Source organism: Pogona vitticeps, chromosome 2 (assembly GCF_051106095.1).
Source record: "Pogona vitticeps strain Pit_001003342236 chromosome 2, PviZW2.1, whole genome shotgun sequence".
NCBI classification, from domain to species: Eukaryota; Metazoa; Chordata; class Lepidosauria; order Squamata; family Agamidae; genus Pogona; species Pogona vitticeps.
In genome coordinates this window covers 115,878,197-115,899,278 of record NC_135784.1, presented here as the reverse complement: position 1 = coordinate 115,899,278, position 21,082 = coordinate 115,878,197, and the positions used below count along the sequence as shown (strand labels likewise).

At 39.0% G+C, this 21,082-nt stretch overlaps 1 protein-coding gene across 2 annotated transcripts in view; it reads right to left on the bottom strand.

Annotated features, from left to right (window-relative positions):
• SLIT3 (slit guidance ligand 3) overlaps nt 1-21,082 on the bottom strand; it is a 595,328-nt gene that overhangs the window by 290,341 nt on the left and 283,905 nt on the right. For both annotated transcript variants that reach the window (XM_020780501.3, XM_078385818.1), the window contains one exon: nt 17,175-17,246. In XM_020780501.3, the coding sequence (XP_020636160.3) occupies nt 17,175-17,246 (72 nt within the window). The remainder of the gene's footprint in view (nt 1-17,174; nt 17,247-21,082) is intronic.

The following is a 21,082-nucleotide window of genomic DNA, read 5'->3' as shown; positions in this document are numbered from 1 at the left end:
GGTATTTCAAGGCACACTGCCTCTTGTCCTATAAGTAACATACAGCTATCTTGACTATAGCTATAGCAACTGACATCAATGAATTTTTCTAATCCATTGGGACATCTCCTTGGCGCAAATTCTTTGGTTCCACTGTGTGTTGTGTGTGGAGGTACATCCTTTTGTTTGCCTTGAAAACCAACCATTCAGATTCACTGGGATGACCTTGAGTTCTGTTGTTAAGAGACAAAATCATCTCCCTGCTTATGACCAAGGTTCTTCGTCCTTTCCCAATCCTGATAGTTCCAAGGTGAGCACCTGCCGAAGCACCATGGCCATTTCACACTGTAGTGGGTAGCATAGTTGCTGTGTGTGTTTCCTAAGCGTATAAAAATGTCCCTCCGTTTCCATGTCTGTCTCGACAGGTGGACTTCTTGGCATATGTTTATCATGGAAAAGAGTAAAGGCAGTGGAATGGCATTCTTGTCCTTTGGCTGATCTGTAGATCATCTCTGACATCTCAACCAGCTATCTTTACACTACATTAGCTTTGTTATTTCCCTTCAAAGGATCCAGCACTTAGCAACTGCTTTGCAATTTATTTCCCAAATACATGTCACAGAGTAATAATAAAATATGATGAGAATCATTTCAGCTTTGTGGGGGGGGGGGGAGCCGCAGAGCAGAGACAAATACTGCCTGAATATCCTGTACTCCTAGTATGTATGAATAGGTCACACTGGCATATTTCTACAACATCCGGCTGAAGAGTATTTATTGCCCTTCGTGATTGGTTCAGTCCATGGTAAAATTATATGCATTGCGCTGTTCTAGCCAAGATACTACATGTTGACCCCAACTCCCGGCAGTCCACAGGGAAAAGAGTAACTCAGTACAAAAGGTTTGCATTAAATGTAATGAAACAAATGACAAAATCAATAAACCAGGAACTATGAGGCTATCATAAAAATGATGTAAACCCAGAGTTCACAATGGTTATAGAGCTATTTAAAATTATAATTAAAAGCAGCACAATTTTTTCCAGGATAAAAGCCTCTTTGACAGCCCCAAATATATGCTACAGGAAATCTTCAACAAATATATTTAAACTTGGCATGAAGTCAGCATAAATCAGTCAAGAATAACCTCTAATTGTATGACTTTTTAAAAATTAAAAGTTAGTAAATTTGAAAATGTTGATTTTGCATACTTTTTTTTTTAGTTGTACTGCCATACATTTAACACACTTGCCCAGAAAGGGCATTTAGCATACCGAAATTAGTTTAATTGCATATTTGAAGAGCCTGCTTGTGAAACTCTCTCTCTCTCTCTCTCTCTCTCTCTCTCTCTCTCTCTCTCTCTCTCTGTATGTGTATGTGTGTGTGTGTTTTAAATCAATGGTAATCAATTTTGCTAAGGGTCACTTTCAATTCTACAAATTTACCCATTTCTACTAGACCATTAGGCTGTGCCCATTATTGTGTTATTTTGAAGCAATTCCTCTCATGGAAAAATGTAATCTCAGTTTGGGTACGCAATAACCCAATCCCCACAACTTGTATTAAAAGTTATCCACAAAATTTGAGCAGGGTTTGATTCTGTTTTGCATAATACATTTGAAAGAAAAGCCCTAAAATCAATTTTCCTCCCACACAGTTACTGTTAGAATGTGTGGCCGGCCTACCACATTCTTCTGGGCAACCCAAGATTCAAAATGGCTTGCAGACCTCTACAATGCACTAAGACCAATCCTAAATTCAACAGTGTGCTGGCACTAGAAGCAGCGTGTTGGTTCTTTCTTCTCCTCTACCCTACATCCTAAATTGGTTCCAGGCCATTTGCTAGAGCTCCAGTAGGGAACAGAGAAATCTGGGGTAGAAATAAGAATTCTTTCATACATTTCTTTTCTACATCACTACCATGATCTCCCACATAGTACAGTATGTCCATATTCTAATTTGGGTTGGCCACTGAAATAACTGTTTCTATCAGTAAATTGAGAAGACCCCCTCCCAATTTTAGTGATAGATAGCTATATCAGTGGAGTCCCACATTATACAGCACACATGGGAGGAGGATCTTATTTTTCAGATTATTTTTAAGGGAAAAAATTAGTCTCTCTAACCCTGAGGCCCAACTTTTCTTCTCCCCCATTCACTTTTATATGTTTTGTTTCCCTCTAGGTAAAGCTGTTTGTATCATCATATAGTAATCAGAGAATATTGAAGAATAACAATGACTATATGTTTCCTTCCATACAAAAATCATCCTATTTTTGCTATATAGCAGCATTTTGTTGTTTAGCCGTAAAGTCGTGTCTGACTCTTCGTGACCCATAACGAATGCAAATATGCATGCAGCTAGAGAAAACAAAATTAACAAGGTGCAATAGCAAAAATCAATGTTTTTCCCCCAGTAAGAATGAATTATCCAGGGGAATTCTACTCTTGCAGTATTTACATTTTAGTAATTATTTTCTAAAAGAAAATCCATTCTAATTTCTCCATTTCAACATCTTATTCAAAGCCACTCTCATCACACACACACAACTTTAATTTCAGTTGTAGCACGAGAAAGTGTTTTCTCACTGATGTGCAGGTGAGAGCAGTGAGGCACAAGAGGTCCTTCCTTCTTGCAACCTACAGTGCACTGCCTTCAGTACAATATCTGGTAAGGAGGTGTAAACAAACAAACAAATAAATCATCATGTCAAAACATACTTCATTGGAAAACAGAAGGTCACCTAGCAGGCTTGGACTGGCAGGATGCTCTGAATCACGTCAGAAGCAGAGCCTCGTCTTATTTTCGAAAGCTGAAAATGACATCTCCACTGACTCTAATGGAAACATCAACAAATGACGTGTGTTTGTGGCTGTGGCTGTGTGTGTCTGTGTACGCTGTCCTTTCCATCGGCTTCCCTATACAGTGGTGCCTCGCTTGACGATGTTAATTCATTCCAGCGAAATCGCTGTAGAGCGAAAGCATTGTCAAACGAAATGAAAAAAACCATTGAAACACTTTGAAAACCGTTCAATGCATTCCAATGGGCTGAATACCTGCTCGTCCAGCGAAGATCCTTCATACGGCAGCCATTTTTGGTGCCTGTAAAGTGAGGAATCCGTCCTAGAAAACAGCAGGGGGCCATTTCCTTCAGCCGGCTGCCATTTTGAAAACCGATGATCAGCTGTTTGCTGATCATCGTAAATGGAAAATCCATTCCCGAAGCAGGGAACTGATCATCGCTAAGTGAAATTCCCCCATTTAAACCATCGTTTTGTGATCACAAAATCAATCGTGAAAACATCAACACAATGCGGATTCATCGTAGAGCGGGGTAATCATCCAGTGGGGCACAACTGTACAGGCAACTGGTGGACTTGCTGCTCCAGACACTGCAGTTCCACACCACCTGTTAAGTCACCACGTCCAGAAATACCTGCCTACCTGCACTGGTCACAAACAGAAGAGTTTCTCAAACGAAGAGAGGGTCATAGATTTCCACAGTGCCATATTGGAAACTATCTTTGCCTTGAAAGGATTCAACACTGGTTATGCTGACGTTCTCTCCCTTACTTTGCATTCCAGAAATAAGTTAACTCTCAGGCCAGTAGCTGAGAATTTAGCTGGGATTCTCTTCCCCTTGCTCCACTCATTAGCTATTGAAACAGTTGCCTGTCTTATTTATCTCTTGTGGCTAATTCTAGAAGCTTTAGAAAGAGACAAGTAGAATCCCAGACCAGGCCACCCCTGCCTGGCTTTCATGTCAGGACCAAGGATACACATGTGCCTGGAGATGCTTAGCTCATCCAAGTGCATCTGTCACTGATTTGAGATAAATATGAAAGATAAACTTTTTCCCACCACCATTTTTTTCTGAAAAAGTTTGGTGATGCTTTCAGAAGTTACTTCCAAGCATTGGGAATTTCTGGCCTTCCCATGATGAAAAGTATCCCAATAGAGCCTTAAGACCTTTGAGAGGACAGTTAATAATTTTTAATTTAAAAAAAAGTCATGGCTAGTGACATTACCAGTCTTACAAAATGTAAGTTGTGTTACTGGATTTCAGCCGTAATCTTATAAATTATACTTATACAATATGTGAAAATAATTCATTTCAGCTAAAGTGTCTTTTTGTTTTCTGTTTCAGCAAAATTCCTACACAAATATTCATTTCTGTACTCAAAGTAAGAAAGCTGAAAAAGTCTTGATCAATGTCATACTTGAATAAGTTAATACCACTAATGCCATTACCTATAAAATAGCCAATGGTCTCACTAAACATCTTTCTCCTTTTACTTCTTGGTGGTTGTCTCAGAAATTACTTCCTAGCATTGGAGCTTTCTGCGAACCTCGCTCAAGCCTAAACTTTGGGGTCAACAGATATGTATTTGGCACAAACAAGTACGTTAGCTAGTGTATCTTGAGCACTAAGTACTCTAAACCTTGGCCTGTGTTTGCAAAATGAGTATACAGTGGTGCCCTGCATGACAACAATAATCCATCCTGGGAAAATCGCTGTTTAGCGAACTCGTCGTCATGCGAAAACCCTTTCCCCATTAGAAAGCATTGAAAACCGGTTTCATGCGTTCCAATGGGAAAAATACCTCATCGTCCAGCGAAGATCGCCCATAGCGAAGCCATTTTGTGAGCGCCAATCAGCTGTAAAAATGGCTGCCCTGCGAAGCATGGATCCGGAAAAGACAGGGCAGCCATTTTGTGGAGCCGAAAAAAATTGTCATCTTGCGAACAAATGGTTTCACGAAGCACGGACCTAATCGACGTCCAGCAAAAATCCCCCACTGGAATGACTGTTTTGCGAATCGCTATAGAGATCGCAAAAAGTCATCATCATGTGGATTTGTCGTTTAGCGGGGTACCACTGTATATCATAAACAGAAAATATTTCGACAAGGTGGAAGAAACACATAAACTTTTGAAGATAACCTTTCCTTCCATGTTCATACTGGAAAAAGAAGTTCCTTAAAGTTTGGCTAGGAAATAACTGAAGGAAACATTTGAACACAGTTCCTTAATAATATATGTAGTGTCAGATGTAGGATATAGTACTTAAAGTATCACCATGCAAGGGAAAATTGCAAAAGCTAACTCTTTTTCTCATCAGTTGTGACCCAAAAACAAAACAATTGTCAGGGCTGTTTTTCAAGAAGTGTGAATGGTAGTGAGCAGAACAGGGTACCATGTAGACCATCTTGACTGTTGTCATTGGTGTTGTCAACATTTGCTATATAAAGCTTGGCATCCTTTTTCCTGCGGGCAACACTGCCACATTATTGTGCAGCAGTATTGGACCATTTCCTGGCATTTTAAATCAAGAATAGAGAAGCACAACATCCCACATTCCTAAATGGGAGGGGGTTGTTTGTTTTTTAAGAATTAAGTTATAACACTTGAACGGCAGAAGCAAGGCACATTTTTAATCCTTGTTAAATTTTTATTTTGGTTTCTGTGTGATGATGATGAATGAATGTTTGTTATCACGAATAATAACATTTAAAGTTTTTCAGACTGTATATTAATTATCTACTATGCTAAAAAAATTTTGTCCCAAAATTTACTTCTGGAGGTCAATACAGAATCCTAAAAAGAATTGAAAAATGAAAAAGAAAAAAAATGAAAAGACTGTAAAGATTATTCATCATAAGAGTGAATTGCATCAGGAACATGCCTCTTAATCAATCATACTTTTTAATGATTTAATTGTGAATTTGGTGCTTTTTTGCATTTATAATTAGATGTTGAAAAGATGGAGTCTGAGAGTAATATATTCAATAAATTAACTTATGCTGGAAGTACTTTTTTGTATAGGCAATGCTAATTGATGACATAATTTTAATAGCACAGCATTACAACCTAGCTATTGGATTTCTACAGTCATCAACACGAACTGACATGATAGACAAAGTATGGTTGCTATAACAGTCAACTGGGCTTTGCATGGATTTTAGACATGTCACATAGTAGCCATTTAAGCCATCAGCTTGCCCAGGTTCTAAGTTTTCATTTTAACAAAAGGATATCTCTAGTCCTTCTAGAACCAGAGACAATAAGGCAAACATGCAGCCACCGTTTTGGCAATTTTAATTTTTATTATATATTTTATTTATTTATTTTTATTTATTTGTGGAGGCTGGATAGAAAGAAGACTTTCTTTGTGTTTAGTTTTAAGAGTAATTCATAAACATATGACTCCAAGATTCCAGGTAGATGTTGAAGTTCCTGGACTGCATGGTTCTTCCAAAGCTGTCCACAAAAAAGCAATTAACCCACAGAAATTAATGCCGACTTGGAGGTTAGGGAAGCTTTAGTCTACAAAAGAAACTTTTCCAAACTCTAGTATTATACATATTTAATCAATTTCCTGTTTTGGTAGGAGGTTGGACTTAATTACTCTGAGGCTCCACAATTCTATAAATTTATTACTCTGTAATTCTACAGCCATCCATTTTATCTTCAACAGAGATAAATGTTGAAGTTCTGCTATGAATATCATTCCTTACTACAGTACAGTACCCAGACCAAGGAAACAGAACGGCAGCTGATTGAGGTGGCTCTAGGAAGCAGGCACCATATTGCATTCACAGTTGCTTTTGTGTCTATGTGTGCACATGTGCATGTTCATGCATGCACATGAGTATGAGTTGTTTTTAAGTCAAATGTTGCAAATAAATGCAAGGCAGGATACTTTCTAATTATAATAAAATATTATAACTATAATGAAATATTTGATCTGTAACTCTGAAGGAAATGGGATCTTGTGTTTTCCCTTGATGTCTGCAATCTGGCCTGGTCAGATTAGATCACAGTGTGTCAGTTGTGGGGGATTCCTGCAGTATTCTAGCGATCTGTAGGGAAGTTCTGCTATAAATCACAGGCATAGCAAAAACATCATTTTCTTCTTTCGTTATATGCAACAGTAATGTACCTAACTGTTTAATGTGGTTTTCTTTTTTTCCATTTCATGTCAAAACAAACCAGGGTATCAGATCAGGGGCATCAGAGAAGCTAAAGATATTTTAACCTGGTTTCTCTATTCTGAGTCTAAAACCAACATCCACTCCATCCTGGGCCTCTCAGTTACTGTATAAATGATGCCGAGGCTGAAACATGATCACAGAAAACCAATACAACAATTAATGCGGAAAAAATCATAGTACAGTAGTTGTATAATATGCAAATACACATCAGACTGCGCAGATATAGAGAGATGGACTGTAGCAACCTTAAATGAAAGAGTTATTTTCCTGAATTCCTTAAAATCAAAATCTATTAAATGTAACTAGAAAGAATTACAAATATGCAATCTGTTTCAGTATTGTGAGAATATACACAAAGTTACTGAAGATAAAGATATGCGAGCATTTTTAAACTGTCAGAGATAAGCACCCATTTTTATTTCTTTTATTCATTTTAATTCTTTTATGCTTTTACTTCAACACTGTCCTTTTATAATGACAGAACTATTGGTAAACATTTATAAATGGTTTTATATTTAGTTGGGTAGATTTTAGTGTGGAATTGTGAGCCGCTCTCTTGCCTTACAACTTCTTTGAACCGTTGCTGTCTAGCAGAAGATACAGAACAATTAAGACTCAGACCACATATTTTCTGAATAGTTTTTATCCCAGAGCTATACACCTTTCTGTAAAGAGGAGGAACATAAAAACTGAAAGTGACGAAGAATTACTGGTTATAATTAATATTGACTTCACTGGTTCTCGCTCCCTACCCAACCCCAGGATGGCCACTACTGCTCTAGGTGCACGGAAGAGGAAGAAAATAAAATGTATTGCTGCTGCCATTCTGCTCTAAAAGAAGCATGGGAGGAGGGAGCAGAAGATGATCTGAAGCCACCTGGTTAGTAGCAATGACAGGAGCAGTGAGGACAACGGCAATAGGCAGGAGCTATGCAAGATCGGCCTTCGGCTGGAGACCAGCTGTGTACTGCTGTTTTCTTAAATTAGGCTCTTCAAGAAATAGTTTTGTTAATGGCTCTGTAACAAATTGTCCTCATGGCTTCTATCACTACTGCTACTCAGGGAGCTCACATAGAGGTGGACTCTGGCAAGAGATATTTACTGTATAACTGCTGCTGCTCTCTCTCCTCTCCTCTCCTCTCCTCTTCTGGGAAGCAGTTCATCACTGCCACTGCTGATCTTTCCCCACCTTCTGGGGGTGGGGACTGTCATTGTCATCATGACAGTTGCTGCCACGCCCACCACTACCAGGGTTGCCTGGCCCTCATCTTTTGCTCTTTTTACTTAGTACCTTGGTACTAAGTACAAGAGCTCCCCAGGCCTGTGTGCTAAGTCCCTTCCTCTATTCCTGGTACACATGATTGCACCCCACTGTATAATACCAACACAATTATTAAATTTGTGGATGATACGACAGTGGTGGGGCTCATAAATAAGAACAATGAATCTGCTGACAGAAAGGAAGTACAAGAGTTGATACTCTGGTGTAAAGAAAATAATCTTACACTTAACATCCAAAAAAAGTAAAGAATTCATAATTGATTTTAGGAGGAAGAGAAATGTACATTTACCACTGTACATAAATGGCGAGGAAGTGGAGAGGGTTGGTAGTTTAAAATTTCTGGGCTCTTACATCTCAGAGGACCTCTCATGGACTATAAATGCCAACATGCTAGTGAAGAAGGCACAGAAGAGGCTGTATTTCCTGAGAATGCTCGGGAAGTTAAATTTAGCTCAGCATTTACTTCCGTCCTATTATCGTAGCACCATTGAGAGTGTCCTAACCTATGGCATTCTTGTATGGTTTGGGAGTAGCTCTGTAGCGGACAAAAAAGCTCTACAGAGAACCATTAAAATTACCCAGAATATCATCGGGCTCCATCTATCAACCCTGGATGACATCTTCACATCCTGCTGTCTGAAGAAGTCACATCACATCCTCAGAGACTTTTCCCATCCTGCTTACAATTTCTTTGAACTGTTGCCGTCTGGCAGAAGATACAGAACAATTAAGACACGGTTTCTGAATAGTTTTTATCCCAGAGCTATAATTGCACTTAATAATGAACTTAAAGACCACCAGTAGAGAACAGTTGGACAGTGTTATAGATGTTTGTACAGTATTTTTAGTGGGGGATTTTTAGTGGGTGGGGAGTATTTGGGGATTTTGTGTGAGTGTGGGTGTGTGCATGTGGGTTTGGTGTGTGAATTTCGTTGGTGTGTGAATTTCGTTGTATGTGTATACTATGTATAGACTTACAATTCTAATAAATTTATTTATTTATTTTTCATCTCCCTCAACTGGCAGTAGTGGTCATTCCATTTTATTCTCCTTTGTACAGAGTGGGTGTGAGGAAAGGCCTCCCCTCCTGCAGGAGGCAATGGATCAGTTTGTATTGTAGCATGTAGAAGTATGCATGCTTGCACATGCAGATGTTGGATGGTGGTGCCTTGCTTCTTGCCTTAGGCAGCAGGAGACGCTGGGCTACCCTAATCATCACAATGATGGGAATAAATGCTTCTGTGACTATAATGTTTATGGAGTGCCATTATGGGAACAAGCTTGCGCTGTAAAGAAATCGTCATGCAGCCAAAATGGACAAAAGAAAAACAAAAACATGAAATTGACACAATAATTCCAGGAGACAGGGTTTCGTGAAGTTGGCTCCAATTTTGTTTCACCAGCTCATTACCATGTTTACTTGGGAATATTTACATTTTATTGCACATTTACAAAACCGTGCTTCCTTCTGATTAGACATGCATAAGTCTGTGCTATTAATTTCCTACTCCTCCCTGCACAAAAAGTCAGCACGAAATGCCTTTAAAATCTTTGCCTTCAAATAAAGAATTTGCTTGAGTTTTTGCATGATAGCTTTTGCTTTAAAAAACAAACAAACCCCAATATATATACTTGGTTTATGTAGTAAAACAACCCCTTCTTATAATAATATGTATACATAAAAGTTATATAGGTTTAAGCATAGGTCTGTTTAGCACTAACATAGTGTGACTACAGTACATCTTAAAAAGGCTGCTTCCACAGCTGCTACAATCTGGGGATTATTTAACATGTATCTCTGGAATATAGTGAGTTACTACAGGAACAGTCCTCTTATTCTGTAGAAGTCTTTATTTTTGATCGGATGCCTCTTATAATTGTAGCCTCCATTTGTGGTGGCAGCTATTTTGAATTTCATCTCAATTTCTGGGGGATGGGGACACTATGGCAAATATTTTGGCTTCCTTCCTCCCCCTCTTCCTTATTCTTATTCTTGAAACATGGCCTAAACTAAACAGTTGATTTCAAGATGCATCAAATGGCTTGCCAATGTTGTACAGCACTAGAATAGGCTTATTTCTAAAAACTGACTCACCCTTCCATCCTTCCAAGTTCAGTAAAATGTAAAATGAGTACCAGACTCACTGACCCCCCCCCCCCAAATTGTTCCTCACATAATCACATTATACTATCACCACCACTCCATTTTTTGGAGTTAGCAAAAATGTCCCTGGAAACCAAGATCAAAATCATCCACACTATGTGAAGGAAAGACAGTGAAGAAACACAGGGACAAAAGTCAGCTTATCTGAAATGTGGTGTTGGTGGAGTTTTACCATTACCGCAGAAAGCCAGAGAAGCAAGAAAGTGGGTGCTCAGTCAAGTCAAACCAGAACTCTCAATAGAGCACAAATGAGTCAACTGAGGCTATACTACCATGGATATATAATGAAAATATGGAACTCACAAAAAAAGACAATATTGCTGGGGAAATTGGGAGGGGATGGGAAGAGAGGAAGACCTATCATGAGACAGATTGTTCTATAATGGATGCCACAGCTGTTAGTTTGCAACAACTAAGCAGAAATTACCGAGAAACACGATATTGCTAGGAAGGGCAATATGAGGAAGAGAGAACAAGCTAATACAATATGTTATTGGCAGCAAGATATAAGTAGAGCTGTTAATGATATGACATTTTGAAGGTTATTACTTCATATAGTCACCACACATCAGAAGTGACTTAATGGCACAGAACATCTTTGGATTTTTTTTCTTAATTACCAGGTAAGTGTATAGTGACAGGACAAGTGAAGTAGGTGTAGTTGAAACTACGACAGGATATAGATGCCAAAGCTCTGCTAACATCAAGTAAGACCATCCCCTGCCACAAAGTGAAAAACAGTAATTTCACATCTTAAATGACTGAGATTCTGAATATTTCTTCTCAATTTAATAGCTTAAAAATATTTTTACAAGACACAAAATCCTTTCCCCAGTACCAATGCTTATTTGGCTAGGAAAGAGTTAAAACTTCTCTTCCTGAGAGTGAACTAACTGAGTCCTGACCTATAGGGTCAGAAGTTCAGATTGCCCCAGACCTGGAGCTGATTCCCCCAATGAAGACTTGTGTCAGGAGCCTGGACTCAGAAATCCAGAGAGAATGCTTACTGAAAGCATTCAGGGTCAGGAAGACACAACTGATCTGTGCTTTTGTAATAGAGAAATACTTTGAATATACCTAAAAAAAACTGTATGCTAACTTCCTGGAGATACATAGCAAAATGCCCCTTTTTTGAGAACTGTCACTTTATTATGTTCTTTAAAGCAAGCCTGTTTTTTCACTCTTCAAAGAAAAAAAATATTGTTCGATTATTTATGTGATATTTCATTGCCTTCCAACTATTTCTGTTCGAGGGCCACAAAGCTGCAACAATATACCTACTTTAGAATGGTCTTGCCGGGAAGCCTGTTCCACAAATGCTCAGTATAAACAAAATGGTTGTTTTTCCCTTTTGAAGGGGCTTTGTAGAGAATCAATATTGGCCCCCGACAGCCTGGATTTCTTTTTTAAAAAGTGGGTAGGGCCAACCATTCTCTTTCAAGAGCAGGATTGGTCTTTTCAATTTATTTGATCTGTTTTAAGTCTGGGGACATTTAAGATCACTTGTTTCTTCAGGAGTGGAGGTAAAACAATGTTACTTTAAAAAACTTAAAAACCCTTTGTCCAAACTTCCCTAAATCTGGCACAGAGTAGGAGTAGACTGTCTGCTACACCTGTGCCAAATTTGCTGCTGATCTGAATATCAATTTCAACATTTTTATATATAAATTGTTTGGGCTGCTTCCATTCTTAGAATTACGTTGTAGACTGTTACTTTGTTCTGCTAGCACAATAACATCACTGTACTCTTGTGCAGTGATAATAGCTGCAAGGTGCATCATTTTGCAAGAAGTCCATTCCAACTGATTTTCTTTTTCTTATACTAAAACTATACTGGACAGAGACAATTAATGAATTGAAACCAATTAAGTTGAACATTTACTAATGGACTTGATTCAATTTATCTTTTTTAATGACGGTAGTGACTTCAGTTTGTAATTTTGCTTTGACATTTCTCCAGACTTAAATTAGTATTACTGTTAACCATGGTGTTTTTTCTTAGGAAAGTTACATGGCGCAAAGTTAAGGGATTGCCTAGCAGTAGCAAAACTCAAATGCTCCTGTCTCTATCTTCCTGAGAAGGGTAACAGGAAAGTTACAGGTGAGGAGATGAAGTTGATTCCAGCTGAGTCACTTGGACAGTAGCCCCATCCCTATAGTTTGCAATAAGGGCCAGTATGGTGAAGCAGATAGAGCATTAGATTGGCACTTGGGAGATCCATGTTCTTATCACCACAGAGTCATACAACTGAAGGTGTGATCTTGGGTCAGTCCCTCTGTCTCTGGTCAACTTTCCCCACAGACCTTTGTTTGGGGAAAAAACAGAAGAGAAGACCCCTGGACTTCACCTTGAGTTCAATGGCAAAACTCACTCATCTGTTGTCTAGTCCAGGGGTCAGGGAACTTTTTTACCTTTTACCCCGCAAAAAAATTATATACGCCGACATTACCCCCTTGATTCGAAAGGAAGGAAATCATACATTATTTGAATTAAAAATATTATTGAATCTACACAGGCTGTGTACCGAACTAGCAGGATGCACCAAATTTGATAAAGATGTGCACTATTTTTGCTGGAAAACATTGCATTCCAGCCATGGTGTGGTATAGGGAGTAGTAAGGTGTCCAATGTGCCTAGCAAGTTGCATTAAATTTTTGCTAGCTTGCAGAGGATCATTAGTGGCTGCCAGAGTGGTGCTAGCAATGACATGCTTTCTAAAGACAGCCAACGCAGAATTGGGGTGGGTGGGTGTTTCCCTACCACTTTAATCATTCCATGTGTGGTGTGCAAAAAGGAACAAACCAGGCTAAAGGTCATGTCACCCAACCTGGTGCCACAGCCCAATATCAAAGGACCAGTGTGCTTTTTTATCATCATCAATGGAAAACTCAGCAGTGGTCAGAAGATTAGAAAAGATCAGTTTACATCCCAGTCCCAAAGAAGTGCAGTGCCAAAGAATGCTCTAACTACCATACAATTGCACTCATTTCACACACTAGCAAGGTTGTGCTCAAAATCCTCCAAGGCAGGCTTCAGCAGTACATGGACCGAGAACTCCCACAAGTACAACCTGGATTTTGAAGGGGCAGAGGAACTAGAGACCAAATTACTAACATGCGCTGGATTATGGAGAAAGCCAGAGAGTTCCAGAAAAACATCTACTTCTGCTTCATTGACTATGCAAAAGCATGGCAGAAAGTGAGGAGGAATTACAGAACCTCTTAATGAGGGTGAAAGAGGAGCGTGCAAAAAATGGTCTGAAGTTCAACATAAAAAAAAACTAAGATCATGGCCACTGGTCCCATTACCTCCTGGCAAATAGAAGGGAAAGAGATGGAGGCAGTGACAAATTTCACTTTCTTGGGCTCCATGATCACTGCAGATGGAGACAGCAGCCACGAAATTCAAAGATGCCTGCCTCTTGGGAGGAAAGCGATGATAAACCTAGACAGCACCTTAAAAAGCCACCCTCCCCCCCCCTTAATTCAGTTTCACTTTTGCTTGCCTGCCTGTTCATTTTCAGTTCTGAGTAGTCTCTCTCTCTCTCTCTCTCTCTCTCACACACACACACACACACACGCGCACACGCACAGACACAGACACAGACACACACACACACACCCCTCCCTCCCTCCCTCCATTTTGTACATTTAAATAAGCTTGACGAAGTCCTAGGTCTCTCGCACCTTTCTTTCTTCCCTTGCTTGCTCCTTTCCCTCCTGCTGCTTCTTTGCAGTCACTTCCGGAGGAAGCAGTTAATGAGAAGCCCCGGATTGGCTGATTGCCCGGGGCTAATCCCCAGCTGCATCCAATTAGTCTTATCTCGCCGATCTCTCTAACAGAACGGAGCATTTAGGAGCTCCCTGCTCCAACGAAGGAAGTAACAGGGAGGTGGTTTACAATTAAAGCTTTGGCTCCAGAGGGTGGGGGTGGATGGGAGGGAGGGGGGTAGCAGCCTGCTCATTACCCCCAGGATTTTCACTTTTACCCCAAATGGGGTAATTTACCCCTGTTCCCCGACCCATGGTCTAGTCCATTCTGACTTATGGTGACCTCTTTCAGGGTTTTCAAAGTAGAGAATACTCAGAAGTGATTTACTATTCTTTTCTTCTGGGGTATCCTGGAACTCTCAGCTTGCCCAAGGCCACACGGGCTGGCTCTACTTGCAGGAAGCACCGCAGTAAATCGAACTCCCAACCTCTGGTTCCACAGTCAGATGCCTAAATCACTCAGCTATCCAGCCAGCCAAGGGACGTGGTGGCGCTGCTAAACCGCAGAAGCCTGTGCTGCAGGGTCAGAAGACCAAGCAGTCGTAAGTTCGAATCCACGTGACGGAGTGAGCATCCGTCGCTTGTCCCAGCTCCCGCCAACCTAGCGGTTCGAAAGCATGCAAATGCAAGTAGATAAATAGGGACCATCTCGGTTGGAAGGTAACAGCGTTCCGTGTCTAAGTCGCACTGGCCATGTGACCACGGAAGATTGTCTTTGGACAAAACGCTGGCTCTATGGCTTGGAAACGGGGATGAGCACCGCCCCCTAGAGTCGAACACGACTGGACAAAAACTGTCAAGGGGAACCTTTACCTTTACCTATCCAGCCAGCCAATGAGGAAAAGGTAAGCCATAAGTATTAGTCAAATATAGATACTAGTGAATACAGATCTATCCAATTCCAATAATGTAACAGATTTGTAAATGCATATTTAAAACACTGTGGGTTGGGAATTAATCCATGAAGAATAAACAAAGTACCATAATGAATGGGATTTTTCACTTTCATTCTGGTAAGGTTTTCAGTGTAGCAACGTAATGTAAATTTAGACAGCCATTTAAAATTAACTTAATTGTTTGAAACATCTCTGTTTCAGCAGAAGCATAACAGAAGCAGGGTTTTTCCCCACCTATCTATGATTATCTTACATTATGAACATTAATTCTTTTCCACTAACTTTCCAACCTCTCCTTTAGGTGTGCAACTAATTAAAGGGGGAGGAAAATAAACTTCCCTTATTGAACCATCCCTCTGCCAAGAAAAACAACAACAATTATTTTAAAGCCAAGATTAAAACTGTAGAAATACTTATAACAGGGTCAGGCATTTAAATTTTAACAGGCCCTTAACATTTTTCTCCTGTCACCTGAAAAGTCCACTGATAGGAAGCTATGTCTTCCACTCTCATTTTAATTCTACTATGTGTATAGATTTAAAGATTTAGTGGGCAATATGTTAAATAGATTGAGCAATAATACTGTTACCTTGAAGTTTGAAGTCCTAAAATAAAATTAATTACTCCTAATAACTGGAAATTATCATTGTGTTCATACACATAATACGTTGCAACAAAATGAAGAGAGATATTTCTTTCGGAAGCGGAAAAGTGTTGGTGGGGAGGGAACTGTACAGTAATCTTTACCTGTGCTTATTTATTTTTTTATTGGTCTGTTTACATTTATTCCCATTTAGTGGACAAGCCACTACTCTGGGCGGCTTCTACGAAATAGCAAAAACCTATAGCAATTTAAATTTACAAAGGGGTGAAATTTATAAATGCCTGGGCAAAAAGCCAGGTTTTCACTTGCTTTCGGAAACTCACAAGGGTGGGGGTCAATCATACCTCCAGAGGGAGGGAGTTCCAGAGTGGGGCAGCCACTACCGAGAAGGCTCAGCTTCTGGTTGATGACTTCTGGGCCTCACTCAGAGTAGCCACCCGCGGCATGAAGAACTGGGAGATGCAGATATGAAGGGGGATGACCTGAGGGAGAGGTGTCCTGACAGGTAGCAAGGTCCTAAACAATAAAGGGATTTATAAGTTAGCATCAGTACCTTGAATTTGATCTGGAAGCATACTGGCAACCGGTGCAGGCAGGCCAGGATGGGTGAAATATGATCAAATTTAGATGTATCAATGACCAACCTGTCTGCAGCTTCCAAACCACCTTCAAGAGCAGCTTCATGTACAGAGCAATAGTCAATCCTCGAGATGACCAACGCATGAACCACTGTTATTAGGGAACTTCCTGTCGATAAGGGGAGAGAAATGTGCAGTCTGCCTCAGATGGAAAAAGACAGACTGGCCACAGCCAAGATCTGTTTCTCCATTGAGAGGGCCAGGCCTTAAAGCAGTGCAATGATCAAGGTCATAAACTGCAACTCTCCAAATTTCAGCTCAGCAGCTGAATAGGACGGTGTTACGGAATTTTTCAACAACTTCTGCTTTATGATCCCCTTTGAAACATGGAACAGGAAGATTTGTGTTTACATAAAGAGCAGACAAAACTCTATTCAAATGGTTGGGATATGGTTAAACTGAATAAAGGAGAAAAGGGTGCAGCTTAATGTCTCCCTCTCTCATCCCTATGTTCACATGGAGAGTGATAGTCTATAGAAGTTAAGGTCCTCTTACAATCATACTCTGATTTTCTAGGGTTTTGGATTTTGAGATTATCACTATTCACACAAAGAAATCAAACAAATTTCAGCTTCCTTTTTTTACTGTGTGCATTTGCTGTCCTGTGCAGTCTCCCTTATCTATCTGATTGAAGCTGAAGACTCCTGGATGAAAGATGATGGAGTCTATTTGAATAGTGAACAAGTAACTCAACAGTAAGGTAACCTAGCCATCTATTTATAGGTATGGAAACAATTTCCATGTACCACAACATTTCTGGTATATCTCCCACTTCAAATACAGAAGAATATAACAAGCAATAAATTTAGTTTCATCACACGTGCCACCACAGATATAATACTTACAAATTCTTCACATCAGTAATTCCCCGAAAAGCTTTTCTTGGAATGCCTTGAATCTGGTTTTCACTTAAATCCCTGAAAAATAAGTGGGAAAGGAGAACAGTTGTTAAGACAAACTAAAATTACATATTCACAAAGAGAAATGTTTGTACCTGCACACCTCTTAAATATGGATGTTTTACCATAATTTACATTCTCTTCATTTTAGAGACCAAATTTATTTGTTAGTTTCCCCTAGAGTAGCCGCACTGAATAAATGGGATCTGCTAAGTCAACACTTGCATTAAGTCCCAGAGATCCAATGGGTCTGTACTAGTTAAGAACTGGATAGATCTCCTTAATATTACCACAAAGAGCAGAAAATGTATATAGTTACTGTTCTTGACAAGGGATCTACACATCCTTATTCCTATACATGTACCTGGGTTCAATATTACAAGAAATGCACTCTTGTAGATCTTGAATTAATTTATGTGGCATTATAAAAATTACTGTAATAAATTTAATGAAAATTAGAAAGTGAATTGTCCTTGTGGGGAATGAACATCTGACAAAGCATATTAAGAGTTGAAAAAGAAAGGGAAAGTAATGCACAGTACCACTGCATACATCTTGTCTGAGAAGAAAGCCCCACAGACTTCAGTGAAACTTAGGTTGTGATCACATAGGGAAATAGATCGTCATTTTGATTGCTTATAGAGCAGTCCAGTGTGATCTATTTGCTGGTGATCACACAACGTAGAGGGAAATACAGCCTGACTACTGTCTGTCCCCAAGCTGGACCTTTTTGGAGTGATGCCCCAGCAGATGGAAGAGACATTTTAAGAGAGTGCTCTCCCATTAAAGGAGTGGTTCCCGACATTGGGTCCCCAGATGTTCTTGGACTGCAGCTCCCAGAAATCCTGGCTTCAGAGCATTTTATTCCAAGAACATCTGCAGACCCGAGCTTTTGTACTACTGCATTAAAGCACCCTTTCCTGTGAAATCAGGCACAAACCTTTGCAGCTATCTGATCACACCTTTACTCATTAGTTAGTATGTACAGAATGGTTAAAAGTGTGCATTCTTTACTAAAAGAAGACTCCCAGCAGATCCCCTTTCTTGCAAATAATATAATGAAGAAACAAAAAAGCATTGGAATTATTAGAGAAAAAGTGATCAAAATATTTCAATAAATATGAACAGAAAAATATTAAGGACCTCAGGAATATAGTTAACTAAATATTTTAAACAATGCTAACCTGTGCTTTATAAAATAATAAAAAAATTCATACTAAAGTGTATTCAAATTCCACTTATAAAATCAAATCAAAAATAATTGAAATTCAAGGGAAAATTAACCAAAGCACTAAGCTCAGATAATCATCATTCTTATAAAAGCTTTGAATTTGGTAACTTTTTCAAAGGTCAAAAGACACTTGCCGAAATTTGGACGTTGTTCGTTTTCTGAGGGACGTAGAGGTTTTTAATCTTAAATCCAGAGTTTTTCAAATAAATTGCATCCATTTGAATACATGTTGTAGATTTTTCCCCCTTCAAAGTGAATTCTGCATTGTACTGTGGACCTCCATCAAACTGATTTTATTGAATAACAAGCATTGTGGCTTTGAGTGAAAGCACCACACAGAAAAACCACAGTGACATCCCAGGTCAAGCTGTGTCACCAGGGGCTTTCTTCTGTTTTCCATCAGGCTGATGGTCCCTTCGACCCCCAACCGAAATGTCCTTGTCAGACTAATTCAATTTATACTAGTCATCTAGTCTACACCAATTCCTCTTGCTAGCTGTAATTGTTCTCTCGGAGAGACAGACACACAAATGGGCAGGCATAATACCATGCTGTTTCCTCAAAGACATTTCCAAACACATTCAAGATCTTTCAGACTTCTGCAGATGATAAAGCACTGATTTCTGAAACATCTTCCTTGTCCCATGTCACACTACTTAATATTGAAATATTACATGCTTCTTGGCAAGCCTTTGTTCTCTGTGTGTGATCAAATTTCAGAGACACATAAATGTAATATTATGGGATCAAGCACTGAAACTGAACTTGTGGAAGATCAAGAACAACTGATTGAAACGTGAGAGAGAACCATGTTTGGAAAATGGATATTTAACAACAAGATAAGCAGCAAGAGACAACTTAGTAGAGAAATACATACCATAAACAAAAAAAAAATCTAAATTTTAATTTATATTGTTCAAGTGAGAATGGAAAGGTAATAAATGCATGATTTAGAATGACATTTCTAGTATTCTGGTGTACCAATATGGTTCATATTATTGCCATCTTTTTTATTCTTGCACTCCATCTTTTCCACAGCAAAGAAAAGAGGAAAAGACCAAAAATTAGTATTTTCCACTAAAATAAATAATTCCACTTGTAACTGATATTATTCCATTTTCTACTATTCTCAAACTAACAGTGCCGACTCTTGCAGATCTCCATGACTGTGTGCGGGTTTCATAAATATTCCTCATGTTCTGTCAATCTGTCATTTTAAAAGGTTTTGCTGAAGCAGTGTGCACTGGTTTTATGTAGCTGCCCATTGAAGACAGGTAGAAATTTTGTAGAAATTTCTTTTGTAGAAATTTTGAAGTGTGTTAATCTCTGCTTGACAACAATGTCCAAAAATCACTATTAAAGCAGTTTTTAAAGGAGCAAGTTTGTTGCCATCAGATTCACCCAATACGGAGATATTGTACAAAATAAAAGTGTATTTTGACAATACTTAAAGCTTTTCATTTTACACAACGGTGCTTATGGCTTCTCCACAGGGCTGTCTCTTTCTTTTAAGTTTGCTATAGAAACAGTGTCAAATCCTGATATACATTTTAAATGAAAACAATCGCTAGGTCAAATTTTCATGACAGTGAATTCCAACTATCTTAAAAGAATGGGAGAACTTTGTGAAGTGCAAAAGTGTTTTATTTTATGCTTTTTTGGGGGGGGGGCAGGAAAAAGATTGAGAAAACCCATAAAGGATTACTAAAGAGTGGGGAGGGGAGAGAAGTAACAAAGCAAATATTTCCTTACACAGAGATAAGGGTTCTACCCAGGGAAAATTGATGAAAATTGCATTTATGCACAAAATTAAGATTTCCCATCAGTAGAAACTAAAACGAAGATTATCATAACAGATTTCAATTATTTTCTGATCGTCAGCTGCTAAAGTTGGTACTACACATGAAGTTGAATGATTCCTTCTTTTCAGGGAGAGTGACTATTACAGCTTTTTTTGTCCAACACTGGACACAAATGATAAATATAATTTATTTTTTATAAAAAAATAAAAGGACTTCTTTCATCACCATATGAAGACTGTAACCAAGGTTGGCCTAAGATGTGTCACTGCCTGAGACGGCAAACTGAATGTGGTCTCTCCTTCATCCAAGTCAACATTCATAATACTCCTAAACCAACCAAGTTATTCTGCCGTTTTAGGCAGAAAACTCCACAAGCATCTCTTCCCCTCTCCAGCCGTTAAAAAAAAAAAAAAACAGTAATAGGAAATTAAATAGCTAATACTTTCCTGTTTTTTCACAACACACAAAATATGCTGCCTGAGGAAGTTGTTGCATTCTGTTTTATGCTATGACATGACCTGATTATAATATATTGTGGGCAGATCATCTGCCACAGTTTCCCTTACCCCTCCCACCCTATCTTGGTATAACATTAAATTTTTTGTTAATCATAACAGATGTGACATACTGATATTTCCCAATTTTTTATTTTCCCTCGGACAAACATTTAGGTACATCACTCTCAAGATATTGTATTTTGTATACAATAATACATCCAACAGTGGTCTGTGCACAAAAGGCTTTTTCCTCCAACGAAGGGTCTACTAAATGGAAGAGGCAGCCATCTTTACTTAATACTCTTTGCCTGGCTGAACTCAGCA